Source organism: Propithecus coquereli, unplaced genomic scaffold (genome assembly GCF_000956105.1).
Source record: "Propithecus coquereli isolate 6110/MARCELLA unplaced genomic scaffold, Pcoq_1.0 Scaffold310, whole genome shotgun sequence".
Lineage (NCBI taxonomy): Eukaryota > Metazoa > Chordata > Mammalia > Primates > Indriidae > Propithecus > Propithecus coquereli.
This window is the reverse complement of record NW_012148731.1, coordinates 153,163-179,480: the sequence shown is the minus strand read 5'-3', so window position 1 is coordinate 179,480 and position 26,318 is coordinate 153,163. Positions and strand designations below refer to the sequence as shown.

General features: G+C 55.4%; 1 protein-coding gene across 1 annotated transcript in view; it reads left to right on the top strand.

Annotated features, from left to right (window-relative positions):
* SYNE3 (spectrin repeat containing, nuclear envelope family member 3) overlaps window positions 1-26,318 on the top strand; it is an 80,793-nt gene that overhangs the window by 32,916 nt on the left and 21,559 nt on the right. The window contains exons 2-9 of the mRNA XM_012650114.1: window positions 2,645-2,802; window positions 9,112-9,284; window positions 10,513-10,822; window positions 17,901-18,062; window positions 19,194-19,541; window positions 21,127-21,263; window positions 22,126-22,300; window positions 25,490-25,672. Coding sequence (XP_012505568.1) covers window positions 2,659-2,802; window positions 9,112-9,284; window positions 10,513-10,822; window positions 17,901-18,062; window positions 19,194-19,541; window positions 21,127-21,263; window positions 22,126-22,300; window positions 25,490-25,672 — 1,632 coding nt within the window. The 5' untranslated portion in view covers window positions 2,645-2,658. The remainder of the gene's footprint in view (window positions 1-2,644; window positions 2,803-9,111; window positions 9,285-10,512; window positions 10,823-17,900; window positions 18,063-19,193; window positions 19,542-21,126; window positions 21,264-22,125; window positions 22,301-25,489; window positions 25,673-26,318) is intronic.

Genomic DNA, 26,318 nt, shown 5'->3' with positions numbered 1-26,318 from the left:
TTTGTTTTTGGCTTCATTGTGGTAGTTGCTGGTATCTTGACATGTTGTTTGTGCTCAGCCCATTGTTAGGTCTTGTGATTTAATGTGTTAATAAAGAAGTGTGTGTGTGTGTGTGTGTGTGTGTGTGTGTGTGTGTGTGTATCCCATGAATTTGATTTTTAGTATTTGGTAACTAGGTTTTATCATGATTGTTTCCTTTGCAATTCATTGCACTTTATTCTTGGCATTTAAAGCCCTTACTCTGAGAAGAGGTTCACGGCAAAGTTTAGCCCTCTCCCCACGCCCCTCCTGCCAACCCCCCTTGTGGTTCGTCCACTTGCAGCCACACTGTGTTCTATGCGCAGCCTCTCTGTCGGGCAGAGAGCTTCTCTAGGGCAGGGACAGTGCCTGCTGCCTGTTGGTTGGTGCCATGGCTCGGAGCTTGGTTCCTGTTTGTGTCATTGAATTAAAGCCAAGTGTTTTGGCAGGATAGGCCAAGAGGAGGCCCGGGCCTCCTGAACTGTACCTGCAACCTCGCCCAGCCCATGGGGCTGATCAGTCTGAGGCCCCCACAGCCCGTTCGTCCTGCTGGCCCTTGTGTTCCATGTGACAACGCACCTGGGGTTCGTCAGACCCCCGTGCCTCACGGGCCACGGGCATGTTCGATGAGAGGGGCTGTCCAAAGCCTCGCTGCGTTTTGGTGGTTAGAGCCATGGGGCCCCACTGTCCTGTCATCTGAAACGCAGGGAGACTCGTTTCTGTCCCTCCCATTCCTTGCTTTATAAAAATAAAAGCTGAGCTTTTGGAAGCCAGCCAAGCCACACACTAGACAAGAAATTAGAGCCACAGCGAACCAATTTAAACGCCTCACATTCTAATGTGCTTTTCAAAAACAGGGAGTGGCTGCAAGGGACATATTAAGTTGTTAGAAAAAATCAAAACAACTCTGGAAGGAAAACAACACACAGGGAGAATCTCGGGCCCAGTCGCAGAGCACAGCCCGCTGGGTCAGCAGCCCTTCCCCTGGCCGACTCCCGACCTGACCCTCGGCCCCATGGGGGTGCGTCCTGGTTCCCAGCGGGTGCTTGTTGAATAGCCAACTGATGACTGAGAAGAAAGAACCAATAAACAATGTAGCCAATGTCAAGGAAAGGTTTTATTTATATTTTTCATTGTGAAGTCGTAATTGACCTTTCTAGAAAATTCACAAAATGGCTAAGAGAAAAAATAAGGAAAAAAACCTTCCAGTGGTGATCCCATCAACCACAGATGATCGTCCTTAACCAAGTGGACTCCAAGGTCACCGTGCCCCTGCCCACGCCAAGGAGAGAGGGACCACAGGGCTGCATGGGATGTGCTTCAGGGCCAGGCCTGGGAGTGGCCAGGGACACTCTGCCCACACGCCCTGGCTCTGGCCCAGTCACACGAACCCTCTGATGACAAGACTTCCCAGCCTTTTTCTGAGTGTTGTTTTTTGTGGTTGTTAATGTTTCATTTTGCTTTTATTAGCTATAGAATTGTGACTACTCAATATATAATTTTGGCTCATTTTTTTGTATTATCCTTATATCTTAAAAATTCCCCTTTGTAAATTCATGTTAAGCGTTGGTTGCATAATATTCAAAAGTGCAAGTATACCGTATTTTAACGAACTAACCCCCTGTTACTGTGCACTTAGGTTGTTTCTAGTTTTGTTTTGTTTTGCGATTTTATATGATGGTGTGGTGAGCTTTTTGGTGCATTAAACTTGTACCCATTCTGGGCTAGTTCAACAACATTGGGCTTACTCTGTGCAAGGCATCGTGGGAGGCTGGAGGATAAGCTGGATGCAATCCTTTCCCATAAAACACGCGTATCAGTAACTTTAATCCAAAGCAGGCTGTAGTTACTACAAGCAGACAACTAGAACTGGAATACGGAAGGGTTTTGCCTGGGCTTTGAGAAAGTCACAGGAGAAAACCTGAGACTTTGCAGCCACAGCCCAGGGTGAGCTGCGGGGTGGGCAGTCGAGCAAAGGGAGTTGGCTTGACGGGTGACCTATGCCAGCAGGCGGGCATCCCCTAAGGCAGAAGCAGCAAGAGGGTTGCAGAGCTAGCACTAAGCCAGCTGATGGGCAGCAGCTGCCGTGGACCCAGGGCGGTGGAGAAGGAGGGACAACACGCTGCTAACATGGCCATCCCAGCCTGAGAGGGTCATTGACCTCAGGTGGAGCTCAGGGCTGGCGTCAGCTTGGCCGATGCCTAAAACTATGTTCCTTAGGTCGAGACCTCTCTGATCTATTCAAGTCAGTTTTCATCATGAGTCCAGGCATCTCAGACTGTACTTCTGAGGTCCGGGCCTTCAGCCTGAACAGACAGAAGAGATTTGCCCAGGAGCCCCAGGCTGGAGGAAGAGGGAGCAGGGAAGCTGAGGGGCTAAAGAGAAAGACGCTTTGCCAGCCCGGCGGCACCCTGAGCCTCTCTCCTGGCCAGTGGCAGCAAGAGGCCGGACCTGTTCTCCTTCCTGCCATCTCTAGTGCGTTGGCTGTGTGACAAACACGCTGGCTGTATCACTCAATTAGGAGCACAGGGAGGGTGTTGGTGGTGGGGCGTGGGCCTGTCCCCACCCACCAGCCTTCGTGGGGGCCTCCCAAAGCCCCTGCTGATCCCCTGTGGTCCTTCCCCAGCCCCTGCAGGCGCCATGACTCAGCAGCCCCAGGAGGGCTTCGACAGGAGCGTGGAGGACGCCCAGGCGTGGATGAAGGCCGTGCAGGAGCGGCTGCAGGTCAATGACAACACCCAGGGGCCCCGCGCGGCCCTAGAGGCCAGGCTCCGGGAGACAGAGGTACGTAGAGGCGTGGCCCTGGGTCCCTGTGGCCTGGGCCATCTGTGCCCCTCCCCCTGGGACCTTGGGTTTCCTGCTGGGCTGGGCTAGACGGTGCTTCTCAAACTTTGATGTGTGTACGGATCTCCTGGCGGTTTTGTTTAAATGGAGAGTCTAATCAGGTGGGTGGAGGTGGGGCCCAGAGCCTGCGTTTCTGAAGAGTTCCAGGTGATGCCATAGTTGCTGGTCCGTGGGCCACACTCTTGGTGAGGGACTAAGAGCATGCCCTCTGATCTCCCGTCCCGGCAGGGGCACCCATGCAGCCAGGTGGGTCCCCCATCCCCAGCCGGCTCCTTCCCTGCTTCCGTGTGGCTGGGGTCCCTGCCTGGTCTGGGTTAGCCCAGGTGTGTCTTCAGCCGGGTAAGGAGGGGGCTCTGCCCAGTGACAGGAGTGACTCCCTGAGCTGCTTCAGAGCCAGGGTCTCACTTTACCCACCCACCTGGCGCAAGGCAGTTTCTCAGTCCAAGTAGCACTAAAGGGCTGGTACCCAGTGCCTGGCCGGGCATCGTGGTGCCCTGGTCTGAAAGTGGGCTGCTGAGGACAAGGGGAAGAACCCTGAACTAAGAGTCAGAGACCTGAGTTGTAATCTCCATGCTGATGCTAGAGTGCTGTGTGACTTTGACCAAGTCCCTGTCCCTCTCTGGGCCTCATTTTCCCATCCGTAAATGGAGCAGTTGACTTACACACTTCTGGGGCCACATCCATTTAACTATCCCATAATTCTACCTTATCACCCAACAATGGTTGCTCTTAGAGGAGGACCTACCTTCTCCTGCGGCAAACCCTCACCCAGCCAGGCTGGGAGCGGTGGTGACCCCACACCTGGTTCCCTGTGTGCTTCCTTTTTTGCATGTTGTCTTACTGATTTTGTACATTTTGTTACAAATATTTCATGCTTTTTTTGGAAGTGGACAGTAAAAATTAAGCATTTACATCACCTTTTCAGAGTCCATGTTTGGTTTAAGCGTCACCAGAACATCAGGAGGCAGGAGCCATTATCTGCGTTTTTCAATTGGGGAAACTGAGTCTGCACGTACCACTCCCTCTGCCTGGGGGGCTTTCTCACTCACGTTCTAGCTCCCTTGTCTGCTCACTTCACCATCTGGGGGGAAGCCTCCCTGACAGATCACAAAGAGCAGACCACCCCTTCTTTCTGCCATCCAGCTGCACCCGGGGCTATGGACGTGGGTGAGGCACACCCTGCTCTTGAAGGTTCACGGCCTAGGGGGAGACAGGTATGCAAATAACCAGGGTAGCCACACAAGCATATAAGGAATGTCCTTAACATGGGTCTCGTGATTCTATTCTCCTCCTCTAAAACCTTCCATGGCTCCCTATTGCCCACCAAAGAAAACCAAACTTCACCTGGCATCAAAACTCCTCCACTATCTACATGACCCTGTTTTCCAGCCTCAGCTGCCCCCACTGTCACATCTCCCAAGCTCACACTCTCCTGTTGGCAGAAAAGCCCCTTGATTTCCTATCATCGAGCCTTTGTCCCAGTGTTGCCTCTACTTGGAACGCTGTTTTGTTTGGGTCTGGGTGTGCACGAGAAATGAAACACTCCCTCATCCCTGAGTCTCTCCTGACCAACCTTTCCCCTGTCTCAACCCCGACACATGACCTTTTCTGTCTGAGCATCGCAGCCCCGCACGTGTACCCACTGTCTCAGGGCGCTTAGCACTTGGACCTTTGTACCTTTGTGGCAGCTCTTTACCTCCTGGTGGTGGGTCTGGCTTAGGCGAAGGCAAGGGCAGCTCTTAGGAAGGGCCGTCAGCTAGGCCAGAGTGGACGGGCCAAGGCAGAGAGAGAACTTCCATCAGGTGAGCCCTAGGTGGGTCCAGGCAGAGAGGAGTCACATCCTGGGCTCTCTGCCACTGTTTCCGCCCACGGGGCTCAGACACGCTGCATTTTCTGTGTGCTTTGACATTTCAAAACCAACTTCACAATAAGAAAGAAAACATTTCTCTCTTGCCATCTGGGAAAGTGAGCAGCTGGGGCCTTCCCCACCCACCCACGGAACTTCCCCTGGGTTCCCTTGTGAGTCCTTCACCAATTCAATTAAGCATGTCACGTCTCCAGTGCTACAGTGACAGGGACACGGGTTCCAATCTCGTTCTGTCCCTTAGTAGCTGTGTGGCCGGGGATGGGTCCCATGCCCTCCTGGAACCTCATTTTCCCATCTGTAAAGTGGGGAAGGGCCCCCTCGCCCCTGTGTTGCCAAGGGGTTGCAGGAGACTCGAGACTCCCCGCGGAGTGGAAGCCTTCTGTACTGGGCGACTGGAGGGACTGCACCTCCTGAGGCAGGATGCACAGGGCTCAGAGGTTGAGGGCTTGGGTGCTGGGGCCAGGAAGCCTGGGCTCCGATACTGCCGTGGCTGTGGCAACTCAGGAGAGATTTCCAGAGCTCCCTAAACTTCAGCTTGCTCCTGGGAAAAGGGACAGTCACTGCCTTGCAGGAAGGAGGGAAGATTAAGGCAAATAATCTATGTCCGTACTTGGCACAGTGCAGGGTATTGTGGCAGAGCTGGGCACACAGGGGCGGTTGTTCCCTGTGGTTTTAGAGGCCGGGATACATACCACGTGTGCTGTCCCTGCCAGCCCGAGCCCCCAGGAGCTGGTCTTGCATCTTGTTCTCTTCGCTCTCTGGTTCCCAGCCTTGCACCTGGGTCCTGGCCGCAGCCAGGCAGCTTCCTCACAGGCCCCCAGGCCCCGTCCTGGTCAGGGGCACCCTAGCGTTTCCAGGGGCTTAGCTTGCAAAAGCCAAATGCACCCATTCCTAAATACATCTTGCTTCCCTACCTTTGCACAAACCCCCTTCTCTAACTGTCGCACTATCTCTAAGGCTTGCTTGCTGAGGCTACCTCCTCCATGAAGCCTTCTTGGATTTCCCTTATCCCTCCTTGAGCTCCCATGGTGCTTTGTGGTCTCTTATGGCTCTTTTTGCCGTCGTCTGTGCTCTTGTCTGCAGCCCTCCCTCCCCCAGCCTGGAAGCGCCGGGCTATGTCCTGTCCATCCAGGACCCCAGGGCCCAGCAACTGCTCAGCTGCTGGTTAGCTGGTCTTGGCTGTGTTCAGGGAAAACCCTAGTAAACCCCATTCCTCCACTCTCCCGGTCTCCTGGTTCTCCTCCCTGAGATTTTCCCTCCCTCTGGTCCCCACGTTACCGCTGCCCTCATTGGCTGCTTCAAATCGGAGTAATTTTGTGGCCGTAGTTCTAGTACTCCTGCCCAGGGGCAGAGCAGCCTTTGCCAAGCACTCCTGGACCACATCCTTGCTGGCGACGGGCTATAAAGAACCTTGGGCGCCAGCCAAAGAGCGGAGTCATCACGGCAGCGAAGGAGGGTGGAATCTACTTCTCAAAATTCAGCTCTGGCAGCTCAGCCACGGCCTCTGGCCTCTCCTGGCTTCAGCCCCACAACAGACGTCTCACTGGACGGCGTTTCGGGAAGAGCTCTCCGTTCAGCAGGGAGGCATCAAACTCGCTCGCTTGAAAGGGCAGGGGGCCTCAGGGTCTCCACGTCCACCCCTCCTGTCCCTCAGTCCAGCCTGTGTCTCCAATACGAGGACAAGGAGGGCCAGGATCCACAGGCCTGGGGCAGATCGTGCAATCAGGATGCCAAGCTCGGGACTGTCGGGACTTTCCGGGCCTGGCTGGCTCCTCCTGGGTGCGGCAAAGAGAGATTGAATTTCTCTTCTTCCCCGAAGTCGTTGGCACCCTTGGTTTCTAGAGCGGGACTCCCCCCAAGCTGAAATTGGGCAGCAGGTGTAGGGGAGGCCTCTGACTGCTGCAGAGACTCTTTCTGCAGTGCTCGTGGCTTCTGTGGGTCCCTGGCGGCCTCGTCTGTAAAACTGGAGTTACCACGATGCCCATCGGCAGTCTCGGGGAGTACGAAGTCTCCTTCACAGCCCTGGGAGTCTGAAGTAACGTCTTACTCTTTTTCATCAAATTAAACCTCTCTCTGGATGGTGAGAAATCCATCCTCAGCCACGTTGGGGGACCCTGCTCCCAGGTGGTATGAAATGTCCCGGGTGAGCAATCATACTCAGTCCAGAACGTTCCGCAGTGGCCCTCGGATCTTTAGCCCATGCTAGCTACTTCTGTCTTTCACGTCGCTGCTTACTGCCAAGAGGGACTCGGAGGTCCCTGTCTGGGCGCTCGCTGCAGCCACCACCCTCGGGGACCCTGCCACATCCTCTACTCGGACAAATAAACTGTCTTTGTCTTGGGGACGCTCTCGTCTCTCCACTCTACCTGCGCCCCACGCCCTCATGTGCACACAAAGGCAAGCTGTGGGGGGAGCTTGTTTAATCTTGTTTTTGATAACACATGTAGGACGGCAAGTCCCTCTGTGGGGGACCATCATCATCATCACCATCACCATCATCATCATCATCATCATCATCATCATCGTCATTAACCGTTAGCATACGAAGTGACAAAAAGGATTGGGACCAGTGCCCAACTGCTTAACCGTTTACAAAGTACACTAACTTATATCCATGTTTTAATTAATAGTCTTTTAAAAATTATTATTATAACCCTGTGAGGTAACAAAACAGATTGTTATCACCGTCTCAGAATGGGAAAGGAAGACCCAGAGTAGTTGAGTGACCTGCCTGGGGTGGCACAGCTGTCAGTGGGGCAGCATTTGAGATGTCAGGAGCCCTTCGTCCACCCCATCCACTGAATAGGGTCAGAGACAACCAGGTCACGGGGACAACGGTCTCAGGAAACTGACCACCAGCCCCCAGGGAGACAGCTGGGGATCTGGGCTTGAGCTTTAGGCAAACGTGTGCTGTCAGGAAATACGACCCAAAGGCAAGTAAAAGATGCCAATGCCCAGGTGCAGTGGCTCATGCCTGTAATCCCAGCGCTTTGGGAGGCTGAGGAGGGAGGATAGCTTGAGGCCAGGAGTTTGAGACCAGCCTGTGCAACATAATGAGACCCCATTTCTACAAAAATTTTTTTAAAAATTTAGCCGGGCATGGTGGCACGTGCCTGTAGTCCCAGCTACTCAGGAGGCTGAGGCAGGAGGATCGCTTGAGCCCAGGAGTTGGAGGTTGCAGTGAGCTATGATCACACCACTGCACTCCAGCGTGGGAAACAGACTGAGTGAGACCCTCTCTCTAAAAAGAAAAGATAATACTAATAGGGAACAATTAGTGACTGAGAACGTGGCGTGGGCCAGGCAGCGTGCTAAGGGCTCCCCCCGCATCGCCTAACGCTCACTGCAACTGGCAGCACAACCGTGGTCTTCCCCCATTTCATAGGCCTGGAGGATTGACGTCCCCTGACAAAGGTCACACAGGTGGTAGGAGTGGCGCTGGAATTGGTGTCCAGGCATATTTGACTACAGAGACCAAGCCGTGGCTGCCAGTGAACTGGGCTAACAACCGAGAATCGTGCCGACGGCTAGCGCTGACACTGAGGATGTGCAGGGTACCCTGTGTTAGTCTCCGTCCTCCGGGAAGCGGATGGCAAGATGAGATTCAACGTGCACGCATTTATTAGGGGAGCGCCCCGAGAGAAGATGGGGAGGGAGGGAGCTGGGAGAGGCTGGGAGAGCCGGGTGAGAGGGGTGCAGGCCTGGCCCCAAGGCCAGGAGAGCAGGGAGGGGGGTGGGGGCAGGAGGCTGCGTCTCACACTGCCGTGGACTCTGAGAGTTTGCAAGGCTGCAGGCTGTCCTTGAGTTAAAGTCACTCAGCCGGCGCCTCCCAGGAATGGGCCTGCCTTGGCGTTTCCACTGTGCTTGGTCTCTGCGGGGAGCCGCCCAGCAGCAAGGCCTTGGCGCAGACTGCGACAGCAGAGATGATTCCGGAGCCTCAGCTGGGGCCCTGCGTCGAGCCGGCTCCCTGCAGCCCACCTGAGAGGCAGATGCTCAGATGTGCTGTGACATGCGCCTTACATGCATTTTCTCATTAATCCTGACAAAACTTCGGAAAGGTAGATGCGATCAATACCTCCACCTCACGGATAAGAAAACCAAGTTCGAGGAGAGATGAACCTCATCTGAGTTCGCACAGCTGGAAACGGGCTCAGTGGGGCAGGGAAAGAACTTGGTTTCATCAGGGGGCACAGGGCGGTTCTCCGCCAACCTCTGCGGCTCCCGCCCGCCACCCTCGGAGCCCCTAGCAGGTTGCCCAGGGCCCCAGTAGAAGCTGTGCGGGTGCAGGGCCCGCCATGTGAACCCCGGCTCCTCTGGCCTCCGGGTCCTGGCTCTGTCTGCATTTGCCTCACCCTGGAAACTGGCTTTTGTGTCCACAACAGCAAATATGCCAGCTGGAGCCCGAGGGGCGTGTGAAGGTGGCCCTGGCGCTGCGGGCGGCTGAAGCCCTGCTGGCATGCTGCCCCAGGGACCAGAGGCCCGAGATCCTGGCCCGGCTGAAGGACATCAAGGCCCAGTGGGAGGAAACGGTCACCTACATGACTCACTGTCACAGGTAGGGTGGCCAGGGCTGGGGACCTCTGCCCAAGGGACATTTCTCCAGTCCTGGGATTTCTGGGGACAGGATGTTCTCTTGGGATTTGGGCCAGCCTTGCCTGCCTCTTTCTAATTATAATCAAGCTTAACGATGGCAATAGACACTGAGAGCCCGGCATGTTTTCCCAGCAATTCTTAACAGACTTGGCTGTGAGCACGTCCTGCAGCAGAATGACAGAGCGGCTCTGGAGAAAGAAGGCCAGTTGCCCTGCCGGCACTGCAACCCAGATTCCCTACTTGTACCAGGAAGCCAGGGGGTGGTTGTGTGGGGTTGGGGGAGGAACAGAGACTCAGACCTGGCATTGACTTTTGCCTCGCTGATCACTTCCTGTGTGGCCTCAGGAAAGTTACTGAACCTCTCTGAACTTCAAGTGCCTCCTCTGGACAATGGGGGTAATCAAGTGCTCCTTGGAGGGCGTCAGGAGGATGGAAGGGGATAGCCAAGGTCAAGAGCAAGGCACAGTGCTTGGCACAAAGTAGGCCCTCAGTAAACAGGAGCTGCCAGCCTCCCTGCTCTTACAGAGCAGGACTGTGAGTGGAGATGGGAATGACATTTGCACAGTGCTTCCTGCTTTCCACACCCTTGCACTTACATTCCAAGCAAAATGGCTTAATGTTGGCTGGGGAGATAGAGCCACCTTCATGCTACAGATGGGGAAAATGAGGCAGGTGACGAGGCAGGTTTATGAAGTGAGTTCACACCCCCCTGGAACCCACGCACAGGCCCCCAGCCTTCCATCCCCACTGGGTATAACGAGCCCACAGACACAGTGGTGCTCTGCGGGTGACCGGACACGTTCCCAGCAGCCGTCTCCTGCCTGTCAGAGGACCCGCGTGTGCTGAGGGCAGGGGCAGCTGTGTTCAGAGTCCCAACGCCACAGAGAAATGATTGGGGGTGTCCGTGCATGGATAGTGGGAGCCAGGGCCAGAATTCGGGGTGCTGGGGCTGAAGGGCTCCCCAAGCTGCCTCCCCAAGGCTGGTGGTTCTGGGAGCGAGTCTGGAATCTGGGGTACCTGGCCTAAGCCTCACTGCACAGGAGGGTCTTATCCAAATCTGGGAGGCAACTCTGAGTCCAGAGCGGGTGTCATCGTGCCCCCATCCCACAGCCCCCTGGGATTGGGGAGGGCCACGGCCTCCCACCCAGAAGCCGCTGGGTCCCCTCACAGCCCTGGGTCTCTGCCCACAGCCGCATCGAGTGGGTGTGGCTGCACTGGAGCGAGTACCTGCTGGCCCGCGACGAGTTCTACCGCTGGTTCCAGAAGATGACGGTCACGCTGGAGCCGCGCGTGGAGCTGCAGCTGGGCCTGAAGGAGAAGCAGTGGCAGCTGAGCCACGCCCAGGTGCTGCTGCACAACGTGGACAGCCAGGCCGTGCTCCTGGACCGGCTGCTGGAGGAGGCCGCCTCCCTGTTCAACAGGATCGGGGACCCCAGCGTGGACGAAGACGCCCAGAAGAGGATGAAGGCCGAGTACGACGCGGTGAAGGCCAAAGCCCAGGTGAGGCTTGGTGGGCTCCATCCCCACCCACCCACCCATTTATCCCCCCATCTGCCCATCCAGCCACCTGTTTGCCCACTGACTGTCTATCCATTTACTCACCTGCTCACTATCACCCACCCAACACCCTTCACCCACCCACCCTCCATCCACCCGCCTCCCGTCCGTCTACCTACTCACCCCTCTCCCCCCACTAAACTACCAACCTCCCACTCACCATCCACCCCCTGCCACCCCATCCGCTTGCCTACCTGACCATGTATTCATCCACCCACCCTCCTACCCATCTGTTGACTCGCTCATCCATCTGCCTCTCCACCAAGCTAACCAATCTCCTGTTCATCTCTTCAACTACTTAATCGCCTGCCCACCCGTCCATCTACTCATTCACCTACCCGTCAGCCCACCCACCTCTGCACCCACCATTCACTCCTCCCGCTCTCCACCGCCTAACTACTCACTGTCTACTATCTACCATCACCTAACTACCCACCCACCCACTGTCCACCTTCCAGACATCCAGTCTTGCTCAGTGCTTCATGCGCATATGGCGTGGTGACCGGCTGACTGTGACATTTGCTCTCACCTGAACAGCTTCCCTCCTCTCCTCTCTTCTCTTTCTCTCCCTCCGGCCTCCCTTCCCTCCTCCTCCTGCCCACCCTTCTCTGCTCTCTCTAGCCCTCCCCCATCCCTCTGTCCAGGTTTTGTTTGCATTCCCTCACCTCATTCCTGCCTTGATTTTGAGACACTTCATTGAGTTATTAGGTTCTATTATTTTTCTTTTTAGAAATTCTATTTAGTCCTTTACTATGTCCACCCGTTCTTTTTCTTTTTAATTATGTCGTCGTCCCCTGAGATTTTGCAATCCCCCCAGACGCAGCGTATATTCTTACTCATTCCGAGCGTACCTACCTCACAGTCTCCACCGGGTTGTTCTGGTCCCTGAAGTTCCAGGGTCTAATGCTATTGTCTGTTGTGTCTCCTGACATGGCGAATTATTTCCTTGGGGGCTTTGTAACTTAAAGCTGTGGGCTCGTCCTAAGCAGGGCTTCATCTGCAGAATCCCCTGGCTGGGACATACCCCGGGGGGGCTTTGTGTCAGCCTTGGCTGGGCTCCCCTGGAGATTTACCTTCCTGGTTTCTATTTTCATGCCACTGTATTAACTTGGGGGTTCCTGATCGAGTGGGCACCCTAAATGTGAACCCCAAGCCAAAATCATGCAATAGGCTCCAGCTCCATGTTCTGAAAGGTGATTGGGCTTTTTTTTTCTTTTTGGTTGGTTGGTCGGTTTCTTTTTTAAGCTCAGGCTAAAACACGTAAAGCTTCCTTCTCATGTTATGTTTGTGGAAAGATTTTTTTCTAGTTCACCGTTGGCTGGGTGGGGGGCAGCCACTTGAGGTTCTGCCTTTCCACAGTGGTCTCTGCTTCCTCTGGGCCCAAATGTTACTTCTTACTCTGCCTTGAGCATTAAACCCAAGCTCTAGTAACCGAGACTTCAGGCACACGTGTGAGTCTCACAGGCTGGGTTCCGTAGCATCTGCACTCCTGGTCCACGGGGACATCCCTCACCTTGCTGCGACGTGGGTCTCTGTTTTAACAATGCTTGTTATGTCTTATCCAGCATTCCTGGCTCTCTGTAGGGGAAGGGCATTCAGGCTATCTAGTCTGCCACAGTGCTTGGTCTAGAAGCCTCCTGGGTTCTTCATGCTGACAATTTAGAGGACATAAATTCTATAATGAGCAGAGATAAGGATTCCATCAGGAGCGAGACTCTGGCCCGTGACAGCTTGGGGAGGGACCTGGGTTCCGGGCCAGGCACTGCTGCTTCCCAGCTGTGTGGCATTGAGGCAGCTCACCCTCCCTGTACCCAGGTCACGAGGCTGTGTGAGCTGCACGTGAGCTCTTTGAAAACTGGCAAGTGTTCTCCAATATAAAGGATCAACTCTATTTTCAGCAGCAGTGAGAATAAAGAGAAGCAACAACGGTGTTTGGCATACAGCAGGTGCTCAGAACTAGTTATTGAATGAATGAGAACTCTGCCCCTGTAGCTTGAAGGTGAGCCATCCCCAGGGCCCCAGAGGGGAGCGACAGGAGGTTCCTGGAGTAGCTACACAGGAACCCGAATGGATGGGCACGGCAGGGGTCCAGCCTGGCTCTTGCACATGTACCAGTTGGCCCTTATCTGGCCCTGCCAAGTCCCAAGGGGCAAAGGCAGGCTTAACAGCGCTCCTCTCTCCAGGGCTGCCCCTCGGGCCTAGACAAGACAGGCACCTGTCACCTTGCTGTGATGGTGCGGGAAACAGGTGATGTGCCCATCAGTAGAGAGCCCCTGGCGTAGGGTGCAAAGGAGAGGAAACGCAAAGTGGTCGGTGCATGTATGTGCGTGCGTGTGTGTGCACGTGTGTGGAGGGCAGATGCTGGGGCGCCAGGTGGGCGCCAATTCTGGCCCAGATGCAGAAATGATCTCCTCAGAGAGCCTCGTTGTCATTTCAGGGGGCTCTCCCCTCACGTGACCCAAAAGACAATAGAAATCACAGCTCTTATCCATGGGTGCTACCTTTTCTGAGCCTCTTCATGTCTCTGAACTCATTTGATCCCCAAGCCTACCTATGAAGCAGATAGAGAAGATGTTATTGGCCCCTTTTTTGGGTTAAAAAAACTGAGGGTCAGATGCTAGTGCCCCAATAGAAAGAACCAGAAGTGCTAGGTGCTCCCAAGGTGGGCTCAGGTCCCAGGTGAGTCACTGCACCTGTGCGCATCAGGGTCAGGCTGGGAGGGCAGAGGGCAGGTTTGCAGCTCCAGGAAGAGGGTGCATTCGCTTCCAGGGTTCACAAGGCAGAGGCCCAGCTGCAGGGTCCCGGGGCAGGAGCGTGGGGGCCTCTGTCCTGTGAGAGCCGGCCGCGATGGCATGGGGAGGAAGCTGCCCCTCTGGTGGAGGCCCTCAGAGCTGCCAGACGAGCTGGTCAGTTCCGAGCCCACCGTCGACATGGGGCGCTGGTGTCCGTAGTGTGACTGGATCCTGCAGGGACGAGTGGGTTCGGTTTGGCTTTTTCAGCTGTTGGCTGAAGCCCAGGACCTTTGATCATCTCTGTCTGGACACCAGAGGTTTGGGAACTTTGCTGTCACTCACAGGCAGCCCCTGTAGCTCTTAGGTGGGAGGGTCGTGGGACACCGTGGAGGTGTTTCTTGTCTCTCCCAGGGCTGGCCGTGGGGAAGACTGAGAGGTCAGTGGGGAGGGGCGGGAAAGGCCCCCCGGCCCCTCTGAGGTTTTATTGAAAATGTCGAATGGGGCTGCATTTTTACGGGGCGAGGAGCTATGGCTTCGTTCAGATTTCCACAGGGCGCCTTGACCTTCAGAAGACCAAGCCGCTCCTGAGAGGGCGAACTTCCACCTCGCCCTTGGCAAGAGATGTAGGCTCCCTCCACCAAGGGCCTCGTCTGCCAAGAGGGACGTGGCCCCAGGCATCAACCTCCTGGGCACACCCGGCCTTCCAGCTCTTGGAAGGACTCTGGCCCCATCCCGAGCAGGGTGGGGAACTCTGTGTGTCCAGGGGCCCCTGAAGATCCTTGGTGGCCTCGATGCCTCGTGGCCCCCGCTCTGTCCACCTGACAAAGGCCTCCCCTTGCTAAAAGGGCTCCCTCGAGGCCGTCCTCTAACCCCAGCGACAGGGCGAGGGCCCTGTGAGGACCAGCCCTGGTGTCTTCCCAGGGGTCCAGGCCTAGCTTCAGGGTGGGGAGGGTCTCTGAGGTATGGTACGTATTACTACCTCTGCTCTCACCTGTGAGAGCCCACCTGTCCCTCATGCTGGGTAACAGGCTATTGTCTCACCTATAAAAGCCCACGTTTGACATCCAGCATGTTACTTAGCAAAGCCTGTCGTGTTGATGGGGACAGAAACACCGTGGGGCCCCCCTGGACTGTAGCCTTTGACCGAGCCCTGGAGGAGATTATTGATTAGGGCACCGGTGAAGCCCAGAGGGGAGCAGCAGCACGCTTTGAAGCCGCCGCATTTGCAAGTGAAATATGGACAGAGCAGGCTGGCTGCTGGGAGAGTCTTGTTTGTTTGTTTCTAATCCACCAGTTCTGCTTTCTGAAGGCCAACAGTGGCATCCTCCGTCTCCCTGCGTCCCCAGGCAGCCCTCACAGAAGGCGCGTCCGTCTGGCATCTCGGCCATGAATCAGAGCTGCTCGTGCAGAGGCGTAAATCCACGCGGCCCCTGTTCATTGGCCGTGCTTTGACAGTCCTGACAGCCCTGCCGGCCTCTGACGGTTTAATTGTTTGCTCTAATGGGGGGTTGAACACCTTCCCATTTGTCAGCCCGTCATCCTCGGCGCGCTGGGCCCGGGCTGCCCCGTACTTGTTACGCCTGGCACAGATCTCGTCTGGATCCCTGCCCTGCCCACGTGTCCTCTCGAGCGCCTGCTCCCTGTCATGCAGACTTTTATTTACTCTGGCCCTGGCCGGGCGCCAGCGCCTCACCACTCTCGCGCTCGAGCCGCCAGCCGGCGCGTTCACAGGAGAGCTTGCATCGGCCAGTCTCCGCTTGTTATCCCCGAACCACTTTGTTTCATAAATAAGCCTTTCCTGGGGCCGGGGGACGCGCTCTGGAGGGTTTTGATGGATGTGAGTGGGCCCTCAGGAAGGGGACCCAGCGAGGGAGCTTGCCAGGGAGGCCCCAGCGCTGACTCCAGAGCCGCTGGCAGGAAGCACGAAGGGGGCTGCCGCCATGTCTGGGTCCACTTTCGGGTTCAAGCAGCACCCGCAATTTCAGAGAATTGAGCTCTTCACTGAAGGTCATTGGAGAAGGGCTCCCCCATCTCTACAATGGGGATATTTTCTCCGTGGGTGGCTGCCGAGGTTTAAATGCATTATATTTCCAGATTGGGTGAGGAGCTTCGCAAAGGAGGGGAAGGCATGTACAAGTACGTAGGGAAGCTTTGCAAATCCACTTGCCTGTCCGCTCCTCCCAGTCGAGAACTTTTGACTTAGCTCACGGATGGTCAGGACACCCCTGGACATGAGCTGGCTCCGTGGCGAAGGTCTGAGATCGGCCAGCTGCGGTCCGTGCGCCAAATCCAGCCTGTGTGTGTGTGACCTGTGAGCTCAGAATGGTGTTTTACATTTGTAAATGGTTGGGAAAAAATGAAAAGCCAAATATTTCCTGACGTGTGAAAATGATGTGAAATCCAAATTTCAGTGTTCAAATTAAAGTTGTATTGGAACGCAGCCATTCTTTACACATGATCTACGGCTGCTTATGGGCTTCAGCATAAGTAGCCCACGAGCTGTTGAGTAGTTGCAACAGGAACCGTATGGCAGGCAAAGCTGAAACATTCCCTACATGGCCCGTGACGGAAACAGTCTGGCACCCCCTGGGCTCAAGCAGTGATCTTGGAGTTCGACACTTCCCGTTTGAATTTCACCTGTAAAGCCCACAAGAGTTCTACGATGTCCCAGTTCCAGTTTGGACATTTGCAAAATGGGAGGGTTTTGTGATTGTCGTGAGTATTAAATACAGTAATGCTTTCAAGCTCCAGGCACATGTAGGTGCTTATTAAATGAGAGTCACCTCTTTCCCTTTTCTTGACTTTCCTTGAAAACTTCCCTCCCATGGCAGACACTACGTTTATTCTTCCTGCATCCAGGAGGCAGTCACAGAGCCTGCCCTGAGCTAGACCCTGAGAGATGAAATGAAAAGGGCAACCTTGTCCCCAGGGACATCTTGGTTCCCCCAGCAGGTGCCAACACCATAGACAAGTGCTGTGATAGAGTTGCATGCATCCCAGCGTTTTGGGAACACAGAGGGAAGGCCGTTAATTCAGCCTGGGGCAGTGGGCAAGGTTTCAGAGAAAGAAGGGGTCGCCTAGTGGTTAGCATTGCCGATGGGTACCCTCCGGAGGTGTGAGGAGAGCCCGGGGAGCTCAGGAGGTGATCAGCAGCGGCTGGTACTTATTAAGTGCTCACCAGCTACCAGGTGCAGTTCTAGGGTTGGTGAGCTCTGACTCATCTCATCTCACTGCACCCCAATGAGGCAGGTGTTGTTGCTAACCATACCACGCAGGTGAGGGGACTCAGGCACAGAAGGGATAGTTATGTACCCAAGGCGGGGCCGGAGTTCAGGCCACAGGCAGTGTGCTCCCAACCCCAGGGTTCTGACTGCTGGACCACAGAGCCACATCATGGGGACCTGCCCTTGACCACCAGGCTTTGGGGCTTGGGCTTGAGCCGGGGGGAAGGGGAAGCCAGGGAGGGGTTTAAGGAGACAGCTCTGTGATCAGGGAGTGTTTTGAAAAACAGAGTCTCTAGGAGCACAGAGGGCCTTATAGCAGGGGCACTGTCATTTCCCCGAAGGTCGGCCAACCTCAGGACATCATCTTGCCCCTGTGTGGTTAGACCTTCAGTGGGATTGGTTGAAAATAGAGATGGTTCCAACCCACACAGTGAATGTCATCCTATTTGTGGGGAAGTGGGGGCAGCTTGTCAGTTACCCGCATACCCTGTAGACCGTGTTGTGTAATGGAGCCTGGCACTTGCCCAGCTGGGTGACCTTGGGCAAGTCACTTCATCTCTCTGCGTCTTAGTCTTCATCTGTCAGACTGGGATAATAATGGTGCCACCCTGCGGGGTGGTCAGGAGAGTTCATGAGATCACGCACGTGAAGTTCTTAGAGCAAGTTCCCAGCAACTTGGCGAGTGTTCAAAATGATAAGTGTTAGGTAGTAGTAGTGTTAATGTTGTTGTTGCTGTTGCTCTTACTGCACCCCAGTCCTGAGGGCCATTCCTAGGACGTGGCTGCACAGTTGGCAGCGTCCAGTGCCAGCCTGCTTTGGTCACCAAAGCTAAGTCTCTTGGCATATTGCTCATAAGGTAGAACAGAGCATCTGGGTTCTCTTTGTGTCCCACGAAAGGGCTGAGGGTTGGTTGCATCTACCCTCAACACACACACACACACACACTCACACACACCCCCACACTCACACACACACACCCAGGCAGGCTGCTGATTCTCCGGCCTCAAAGGCCAGGGGCAGCCTGGGCTGGAGACCCTCATGGCTGGTGATTCTCCCCTCCCACAGGACCGCGTGGCCCTGCTGGAGCGGGTGGCCCGGGAGCACGAGCAGTACCAGGCAAGTGTGGACGAGTTCCAGCTGTGGCTGAAGGCCGTGGTGGAGAAAGTGAACGGCTGCCTCGGGCGGAACTGCAAGCTGCCCACCCCACGCCGCCTCTCCGTGCTGCAGGTAACCGCGGCCGCGCATAGACCGGAGGAATCCGAGGTGTCTGCTGAGGGGGTGCTCACATGCCAACCATGCCATAGTTTTTTTAATAGGACACTGCTGGGTGCCCGGGAGATACAGACACCCACGGCACACAGACCCCTGTAAGGAGCGTGGAATCTTGTACAAAATACTTAGGGCCTGGGTTCCTGTGTGGAAATCTCGGAGCCAGCAGGGCATTTGGAGACCCAGGATGGCAGCCTAGGCCAGGGGGTCTGCAATGGGGGGCGTTTGGCAATGTCCAGAGACATTTTTATTGGCCACAACTGGGTGCCACCACTGGCCTCCAGTAGGTGGAGACCGGGGGTGCTGCTAAACACCCTGCAGTGCTCAGCACAGCCCCCCACCACGAGGAATCATCCAGCCCCAAAGTCAGTAGTGCCAAGGGGGGAGCAGCCTGGTGTGGCATCAGCCTGCAGGGGGGGCGGGGTCTACTCTGGCCTTTCTCACTTGGCCTGACGAGCCTGAGTCCCTCTGTAAAGTGAGTGGATAGATTATCGTCAGTAATTCAAGGACCACTTTGTAATTTTTTACACGACAATGCAGCACCTGTACTATTCCTTTAATATTTGTATTTAAATTGGCTAGCTTTTTAAAAAACTGGTGATCATTTATTGAGAAAGAAAATGTATATCACCGTCATAGATGGAAAAGCCAGCACCATTCATCCATTTGCGATCAGTAGGTAATTAATAGATAATTGTATTTAGTTATAGAAATAAATGCAATGAAACCAAATGGAGCCATTAGGTCCTGCGTGACCCACAGTGTTGCCGGCTGAGGGCTCCGAGCCTGAGGCTGCTTCTCTCTTTGTTAAAAAGGAAGATTGACAAATGTCAGGAAGTGTAACAGAAAGAGAAGCACCCAGCAGGGTCTTTCTCCTTGACTTAGTCCAGTGACGTGAGGAAGACCTGGGGAAGGAACAAGTTCCCGTGTTGCAAGTCCCCCTTCCTAGGTCTCGCTTCTGGATCTCGCTTGGCAAGGCCCCTCTGGCTCTAACCCGGGGTCTAGGAACAAGCGTTCGGCACGGCATTCCCAGGTCTGCCTGGGAAATGCAGCGGATGTTTCTCCCCTTCCCCGCCCTTCTCTGTTCAGGACATCGCCAGAGAGTTCCCCAGGGGTGCGGCGTCTCTGGGGCGGCTGGAGGAGCAGTCTGCGGGGGTCATTCAGAACACGTCCCCTCTGGGCGCGGAGAAGATCACTGGGGAACTGGAGGAGATGAGGACAGTTCTGGAGAAGCTGCGCGTCCTCAGGGAGGAGGAGGAGCAGCGGCTGCGGGGCCTGCAGGAGTCCAGGGGCGCCTGTGAGCAGCAGATCCGGCGGCTGGAGGCCGCACTGGGCGAGTTCAAGGAGGGCCTGCGGAGGCTGGCCCAGGAGGGCCCGGAGCCCACGGCGAAGGCAGGGACCGAGGACGAGCTGGTGGCCCGCTGGAGGCTCTACTCGGTGAGCAGTGATGGGCCAAGCTACAGAACAGGCCAGGTGCTGTCTGCACCCCGGGGTGCTGCCACTCGGAGTCCTCTGTGTGATGGGAGATGCCAGACTCAATCTGGCTGTCCCAGGGTTTCTAAGTTCCCTGAGGGGTCGTAGACAAGGTGGGTGTTTATCCCCATTTTCTGGATGAGGAAACTGAGGCCTGGAGAGATTTTTTTTTCCCCCCACCATCCCCAGGGCCACACGGTGAGTTGGTGAGTAAATAAGACCAGAGGAGAACTGGGCAGCCAGGTGTGGGCCTCGAAGCCACTCCCTTGCCCAGTAGTGGGAAGAGGAAGGGGTGGGGAATGTTATGTCCGAAGGGGAAGCTCTTAGTGTGAGATGATGAGGACTAAACACGATGGGGGATCTGGGGGCCAAGCAGCGGGCAGTGGAGGGCAGGGTGGGCTCCAGACCCAGACACAAAGTCCAGTGGGAGGACAGCTGCCCTTCTCTGCCCCGTGGGAGGGAACAGGCCAAAGTCGCACAGCTAGGAAGAGGTAGAGGTGGGTTTCTAGGCCAGCTCTGTGTGGTGCCAAAGCCAAGGCACTCGCCACTACCCGCCCTGCCTCCCTCGGAGCAGGAGCCCAGCAAGCGGCCGGCAGTCCTGCTGGTCAAGGTCAAACTCCGAACTTCCCAGGACAGCAGGGAAAGGCTGCTTCACACAGTGAAGGGAAGCAATTTGGGAATAGTCAGTGCAAATATCATCCTGCCAAGAATGATAACGGGGTTCACAGGGCACCTTTAGAGGCAAGCAAAGGCCCGGCTCTGACATCAGGTCTACCGTTAGGGACTTTGCAACCACCAGAAAACTCTTAGCCTGAGTGTCCTTGTGAATAACACGGGGACGTGGTGGAGAGTCACCTCCCAGGATTGTTGCAAGGCTCAAGTGCACGGGACACCCAGAGCCCTGAGCATTAGGGGTCACTGCTCCCTGGACAGTCATTTGTATTATTAGGCGCTCACAATGCTGGGAGTTCGGTGGCAATAAAGAGCAAAAGTGTAGCTCAGTGGCCGGGCGCGGTGGCTCACGCCTGTAATCCTAGCACTCTGGGAGGCCGAGGCGGGCGGATTGTTTGAGCTCAGGAGTTCGAGACCAGCAAAAGTGAGACCCTGTCTCTACTAAAAATAGAAAGAAATTATCTGGACAGCTAAAAATATATATATAGAGAAAAAATTAGCCGGGCATGGTGACGCATGGTTGTAGTCCCAGCTGCTCGGGGGGCTGAGGCAGGAGGATCGCTTGAGCCCAGGAGTTTGAGGTTGCTGTGAGCTAGGCTGACGCCACGGCACTCACTCTAGCCCGGGCAACACAGTGAGATTCTGTCTCAAAAAAAAAAAAAAAGTGTAGCTCAGTGAGAGCAAAGGTGCCAGGTCACCCGGGGTGGGAGGCAGGGGAGCAAGGGCTGGGCTCAAGGGTGCGGCCCCCACTCCCTGCCCTTGGGGACACTTTTCTCCCAGCCTGGCCTACCCCCACTGGCCACGCTCCCCCCTCTGCACACACACCCCTCCCTCTGAGGACCCTCACCCTGCCCCTGGGGTGTTGCACGTGCTGCAGGTGACGCGGGCGGCGCTGGCCTCCGAGGAGCCCCGGGTGGACTGGCTGCAGGCCCAGCTGAAGGAGGTCATCGGCTTCCCCCACGACCTGCAGCTGCTCTCCGACAGCATCGTTGCTGCCATCCAGGAGTATCAGAGGTATGTGGGAAGGCAGAGGGCGGGCGGGACCAGTCTGGAGTCTCCATAACTCACCTTCCGGGCTGTGGTTCCCTGGCTGGGCTGTCAGTCAGTTCGATGACAGTCTTGTTGCAGGGCACTTTTATCCTGAGGGCACAGACCTTTGAGATCCCAGCTCAACGTGAGACGCAGGTATCGGAATCTGCCGCCGCTGGTGGGTCCTTACGCCGAGAGGCTGCCCCAGCCCTAGCTCAGCTGTGCGGCTGTTTCTTCCAGACTGGCAAATGCCTTCAGGGTCAAAGTAGTAGCTTTGGATGTTAGACTCGCATTTCTGTCATTTATTTATTTTAAAAATTTGATCAAGCATTTTTGTTTGTTTATTTGTTTTTGTCCTCAATGAGAGGGCCAGTCTGAATTAACTAGTCTTCCATTACTGGAAGAAGTCTTCATCTGTTATCTAACACTCTCAGTGACTATGAGAAGAGCTTTGTGGTGCCCATTTTACAGGTGAGAAAACTGAGGCTCACTGACATTGAGCCAGTTAAGGTCACACAGCTGATCTGTCTGACTCCTAACTCCCACCTCCTTACACCTGCTTCAGATCAGAGGACTGTCATGTGTCTGATTTATCTAAGCACTTACAGGTCCCAGGGAGCCCCAGTGTCTGTCCTTAGGAAGACACTTTTCATATCAATGTTAACCACAGTCCCTTTCATCTATATTCTGAGTCCGTTGCTGCACACGCCCCCAGCAGCCTGCGCGATAGGAGAGAGCCCACCTGGGAGCAGCACACGCTGGGCCCCTGGGTCCGACAGAGGCCTTGATCCTGGCCTGAGCCCGCTCTCTCTCCTCTCTCGGTTTCCCCTCTCCACGGTCCCCGCAGCCTGAAGAGCAAGAGCACCAGGCTGCGCAACGCCGCGGAGACAGAGCTGTGGCAGCGCTTCCAGCGGCCTCTGCAGAGTCTGCAGGTGTGGAAGACCCTGGCCCAGCGGCTCCTGGAGGTCACCGCCAGCCTGCCCGACCTGCCTTCCCTCCACACCTTCCTGCCCCAGATCGAGGTAACCGGGCTCCTGCCGGGAGGGCTGGCTGGTGTGGCTGGGGTGGGCCGCCGGCCGGGCACAGCACTTCAGCTGCTCTCCCGGGGAAAGCTGTGTCCCTGGCTCCTCCACGTATCTGCGGGGAGCTGAGCGCACAGGGTCTGGTGAGTCCTAAGCGCACAGGAGGTGTCGGTGCTTGTCTGTTATCAGTGACCACGGTCGTCCTCGGTTCCTGGGTAGAAGGTGAAGCCTGCCGCCTGGTGTGACCCCACACAGACCCTCCTCCACCTGCAAGCATCTCCCCTTCCCTAGGGACCCCCTATGGGCAGTCCTCTGGGAAGCACCCCAGTTCTGGAGAGAGCAGCGTGTCGGGCCGTTACCTTTACTATGGCTACAAGTGGCCAGAAACCTGACAGCGGTGGCTTCAAGCACAGAGATGTTCAGGCAGCCTGGGGCTGACTTGACAGCTCAGCAGTGTCACCAGGCCCAGGCCCTGTGTAGCTCCAAGCCAGGTCTCCCTTCATGGCCCCAGGATGGCTGCCACCACTCCACACGCACAGCACCCCAGGAACAACATACGGCACGCAAGGGCTCTCTCCACGGCCACTTCCGCCTTTGAGCAGGGAGGCAAACCCCCCAGCGCCCCAGCACACGCCCCTTACGTCTCACTGGTCTCGAGGTCATGTGACCACCCTGGGCCAAGCGCCAGCTGAGGATGATGGGATTGCACGATGGGCTTGGACCAATTACATTCATAGCCCTGGAGTGGGGCGCCTGGCTGCCCAAACAAAGTCCTGGCTGTTTGGTGTGGGAAAAAGAACGGTTGTGCGACGAGCAGCTGACAGCGACTGCCACAATGCCTGCCACCATGGTGGCTCCCACGGCCTGTACATACTGCCTGTGGTTCCATAAAAGGCTTTTGTGTCTACAGGTTCTTAGACACCACAGTGGGAAGAGACATAGAAGTGTGTCAGGTGTGAGCCCCCATTCTATATTAATTTTCATTCTGATTATAAAAGGGTTAGAGTATGTAGAGACGTGGGAAGAAGAAAACAAAAAGCTTCCGTAGTCCTCCGAGCCAGGGACCACTGCTGACGTGTTGGGGCACTTTCCCCAGCACTGTCTTGCCCTGCGTGGTATAACTGGGGAGAACCAGTGACCCGGCTGGCGCCCGTGCCTCCTGCGCACGCTGTTCCACCAGAGACCGGTGCCTGCGTTTCGGTGCATCTACCCTGAGATTTTCCATCTGGGGCTCGTGTTGGAATAAGAATTTGTTTTCTGTCTCCATGGTTGTTAGGCTGCAGGGCGTAGCCCTTCTTCCCAAGGGTCTAGTGGCCTCTTCCCCTCCATGCTCCAAAGCATGATGGTCTATGTTTTCGAGGTACTCCTCAGGGCTCCCCAAAGTGAATTTCACGTGTGCGACAAACCTCAATTTTAGGTCAGAAAATCCCAAATCTACCTTTTTCATCTGATGAAATCCATCTAGACATTTCCATGAGATATGGTCACCAATAAAAGATTTAATGAATTAATTACAATTTCTGTGCATCGGGGATCATGTTATATAGTTGTGTATTCTTATATTTTCACTGCACATATTGGAGCTTTTTCTCAGCATAGTTTAAAATCATTCAAATAAAAGTGATGATTTCAGTGGCTGCGTAACGTTCCAGTTTGGACTATGCCAGAATTTAATGTATCCACAATTAGAGATTTAGGTCATTTCTCATTTTTCACTGTTGTAATTAATATATGCTGGATATCTATGTATACACATTTTAATTTCCATTTCTACCATTATCCTCCTCATTTCGCGGACGGCGGATGGGAGCCAGGGAGCCCATTTTACAAAAGAGGAAACTGAGGCTCAGAAGTGCCCAAGGCCTCCCAGCCACTACATAATCCCAACGCACCATTGCAACTTCCCAGCCTACATGCTTGACCCCCATGGTATTGTGTCTGCGCTTGGTGAAAAGGGGGTGGAGGTGACTCCCCTCCAGTGAGAGGCCTGACCTCTGTGTGCCTGGCCACAAGCCAGGTGCCTGCACGTGTAGGTCACGCCAGTACAGCTGCGGCAGCCGTGGTGGTTACACGGCCTCCTCCAAGACACGGTTTGATTTCCCCAACTGGAAGTGTCCACTGCTGCCTTGAGCTCCCACAGCACTAGGTCAGACTTTGCTTAGGAAAATGATCATTCTCTGTGTTGAATCAAAGTTACTTACCTGGGATCTTTGTTCATCCTCTCCCAGCCCCACGCCCACCTAAGCATCTTAAGTCTGAGAGTGGGTTCTCAGTAACATCATCCGGTATAAAACAGAAGGACTCTTGCCAGCTGAAGACAAAACCTCTGGCTTCCAGAAGCCCAGACCCTTGGTTGGAGAAGCAAGAGATGCTTATCTAAGACAGCTGGAGAGCCCAGGCTTGGCTCAGGCTGTAAGAGTTGCAGGGTTTGGGGAAAGCAGGGTGAGCGTAGGCTGGGAATGTGGTCAGGATGGTCTTCCTGGAGGAGGTGGGGCCTGGGCAGTGCAGAGTTCAGGCTGTGTGGGAGCCAGCTGCCATTATATGAGGTTTCTGAGTCCCCTTAGGTCCCTTCTTTGCCGGGCAAACTCCCACACGTCACCACCGTCAGCACTCTGTCGAGGAGTTGCCTCCTCTGGGAAGCCTTCCCGGATCCCCTCTCATTGTGCTCCCATAGGCCCACAGCCCCCTTCAGAATGTCCAAAACACTGCTGGGGGTCCTACTGCTGTCGGTGATGGGGGGGGAGCTCATTGATAGAGGATCAAGCTGGTTAGGTCTGGATCTGTCTGCAATGTGGAGGGTCGATTCTGAGGGGCCGCCTGCGAGGCAGCAGGCAGTCGGGAGCTGCGTGGGGCAGGTGGGCGAGGCTGAAGGTATGTCACAGCCATGGCAGTGGCAGTGTAGACGAGTCAGGTTTCCGAGACGTGTAGGAGGCAGAGACTCAGGCTCAAGTGTCGAGATGGATGTGGGGGTGAGAGAGGAACCAAAGTTAGCTTTGAAATTCAGGATCTCCCCAACGCATTCCTGCCAGCTCGTATTTCTACCTGTGTTTGCTGCTTCCTCAGACACCAGCACAAAGGCACAGCTTCCTGAGAAGTTGCAGCCAGAACAGGTGTGCTGCTGGCCCCGTTCCGAGCTTTGTGCTGCCGGTTGGCTGTGCTCTGTGGTTACTGGGGGCCTTGTCTCCGCAGGCGGCCCTGGCGGAAAGCTCCCGCCTGAAGGAGCAGCTGACCATGCTGAAGCTGAAGACAGATCTGCTGGTCAGCGTCTTCGGCCAGGAGAGAGCCACAGCTCTCCTGGAGCAGGCGGCAGGTTCCGTGAGGGACAGAGACCTGCTACATAACAGCCTTCTGCAGAGGAAAAGCAAACTGCAGGTGAGCATCTCGGGCGTCTGCTCAGGACTGGAGCCTGCCCGCGGGTCTGGGGCCGCTCCTCTGGGCAGGCGGGCACCCTGTGTTCTGATCTCGGCCCCACCCCTTGCCTCTGGCTCTTTGTGGGTAAACTGGGTCGGATGCCTGCGTGATCCCTTCACCTGGTTCTCTGGCCACCTGGCTGCCTCCCAACCCTGCCCCAAGCCCCCTCTCTGCACTGCAGTCAAACTGCAGCAGGCCCAGTCTTCTGCCGAGAGCCGGGGGAGAGTCAAATAAGAAAATGCAGATAAAAGCACTTGTGAACTTTCCGCCGCCACAGAGCTGGCAGCTAGCTTTAACAGTGACACATCGCTAAATGATTACACGAAGTCAAAGACGTGGCATGGCACGGCACGTTGTGGGCAGCTTATTGTTTTATGTAACAAATGTCTGCTGAGCATCCAACGATGGTGACGATAATAGCTGTGATCTGTGGGGCACTGCCTATGAGCCAGCTTTGGATCCTTGTTCTTATCTAATCTAAGTAAGAACACTATGAGGGAGGTGCTTTTACTTTCCCTGTTTTACCCATGAGCAAACTAAGGCAGGATGGTCAAGTGAGAGGCTCATGGTCTATGGGTGGCCAAGCCAGGACTCAGCCCATGAGCTC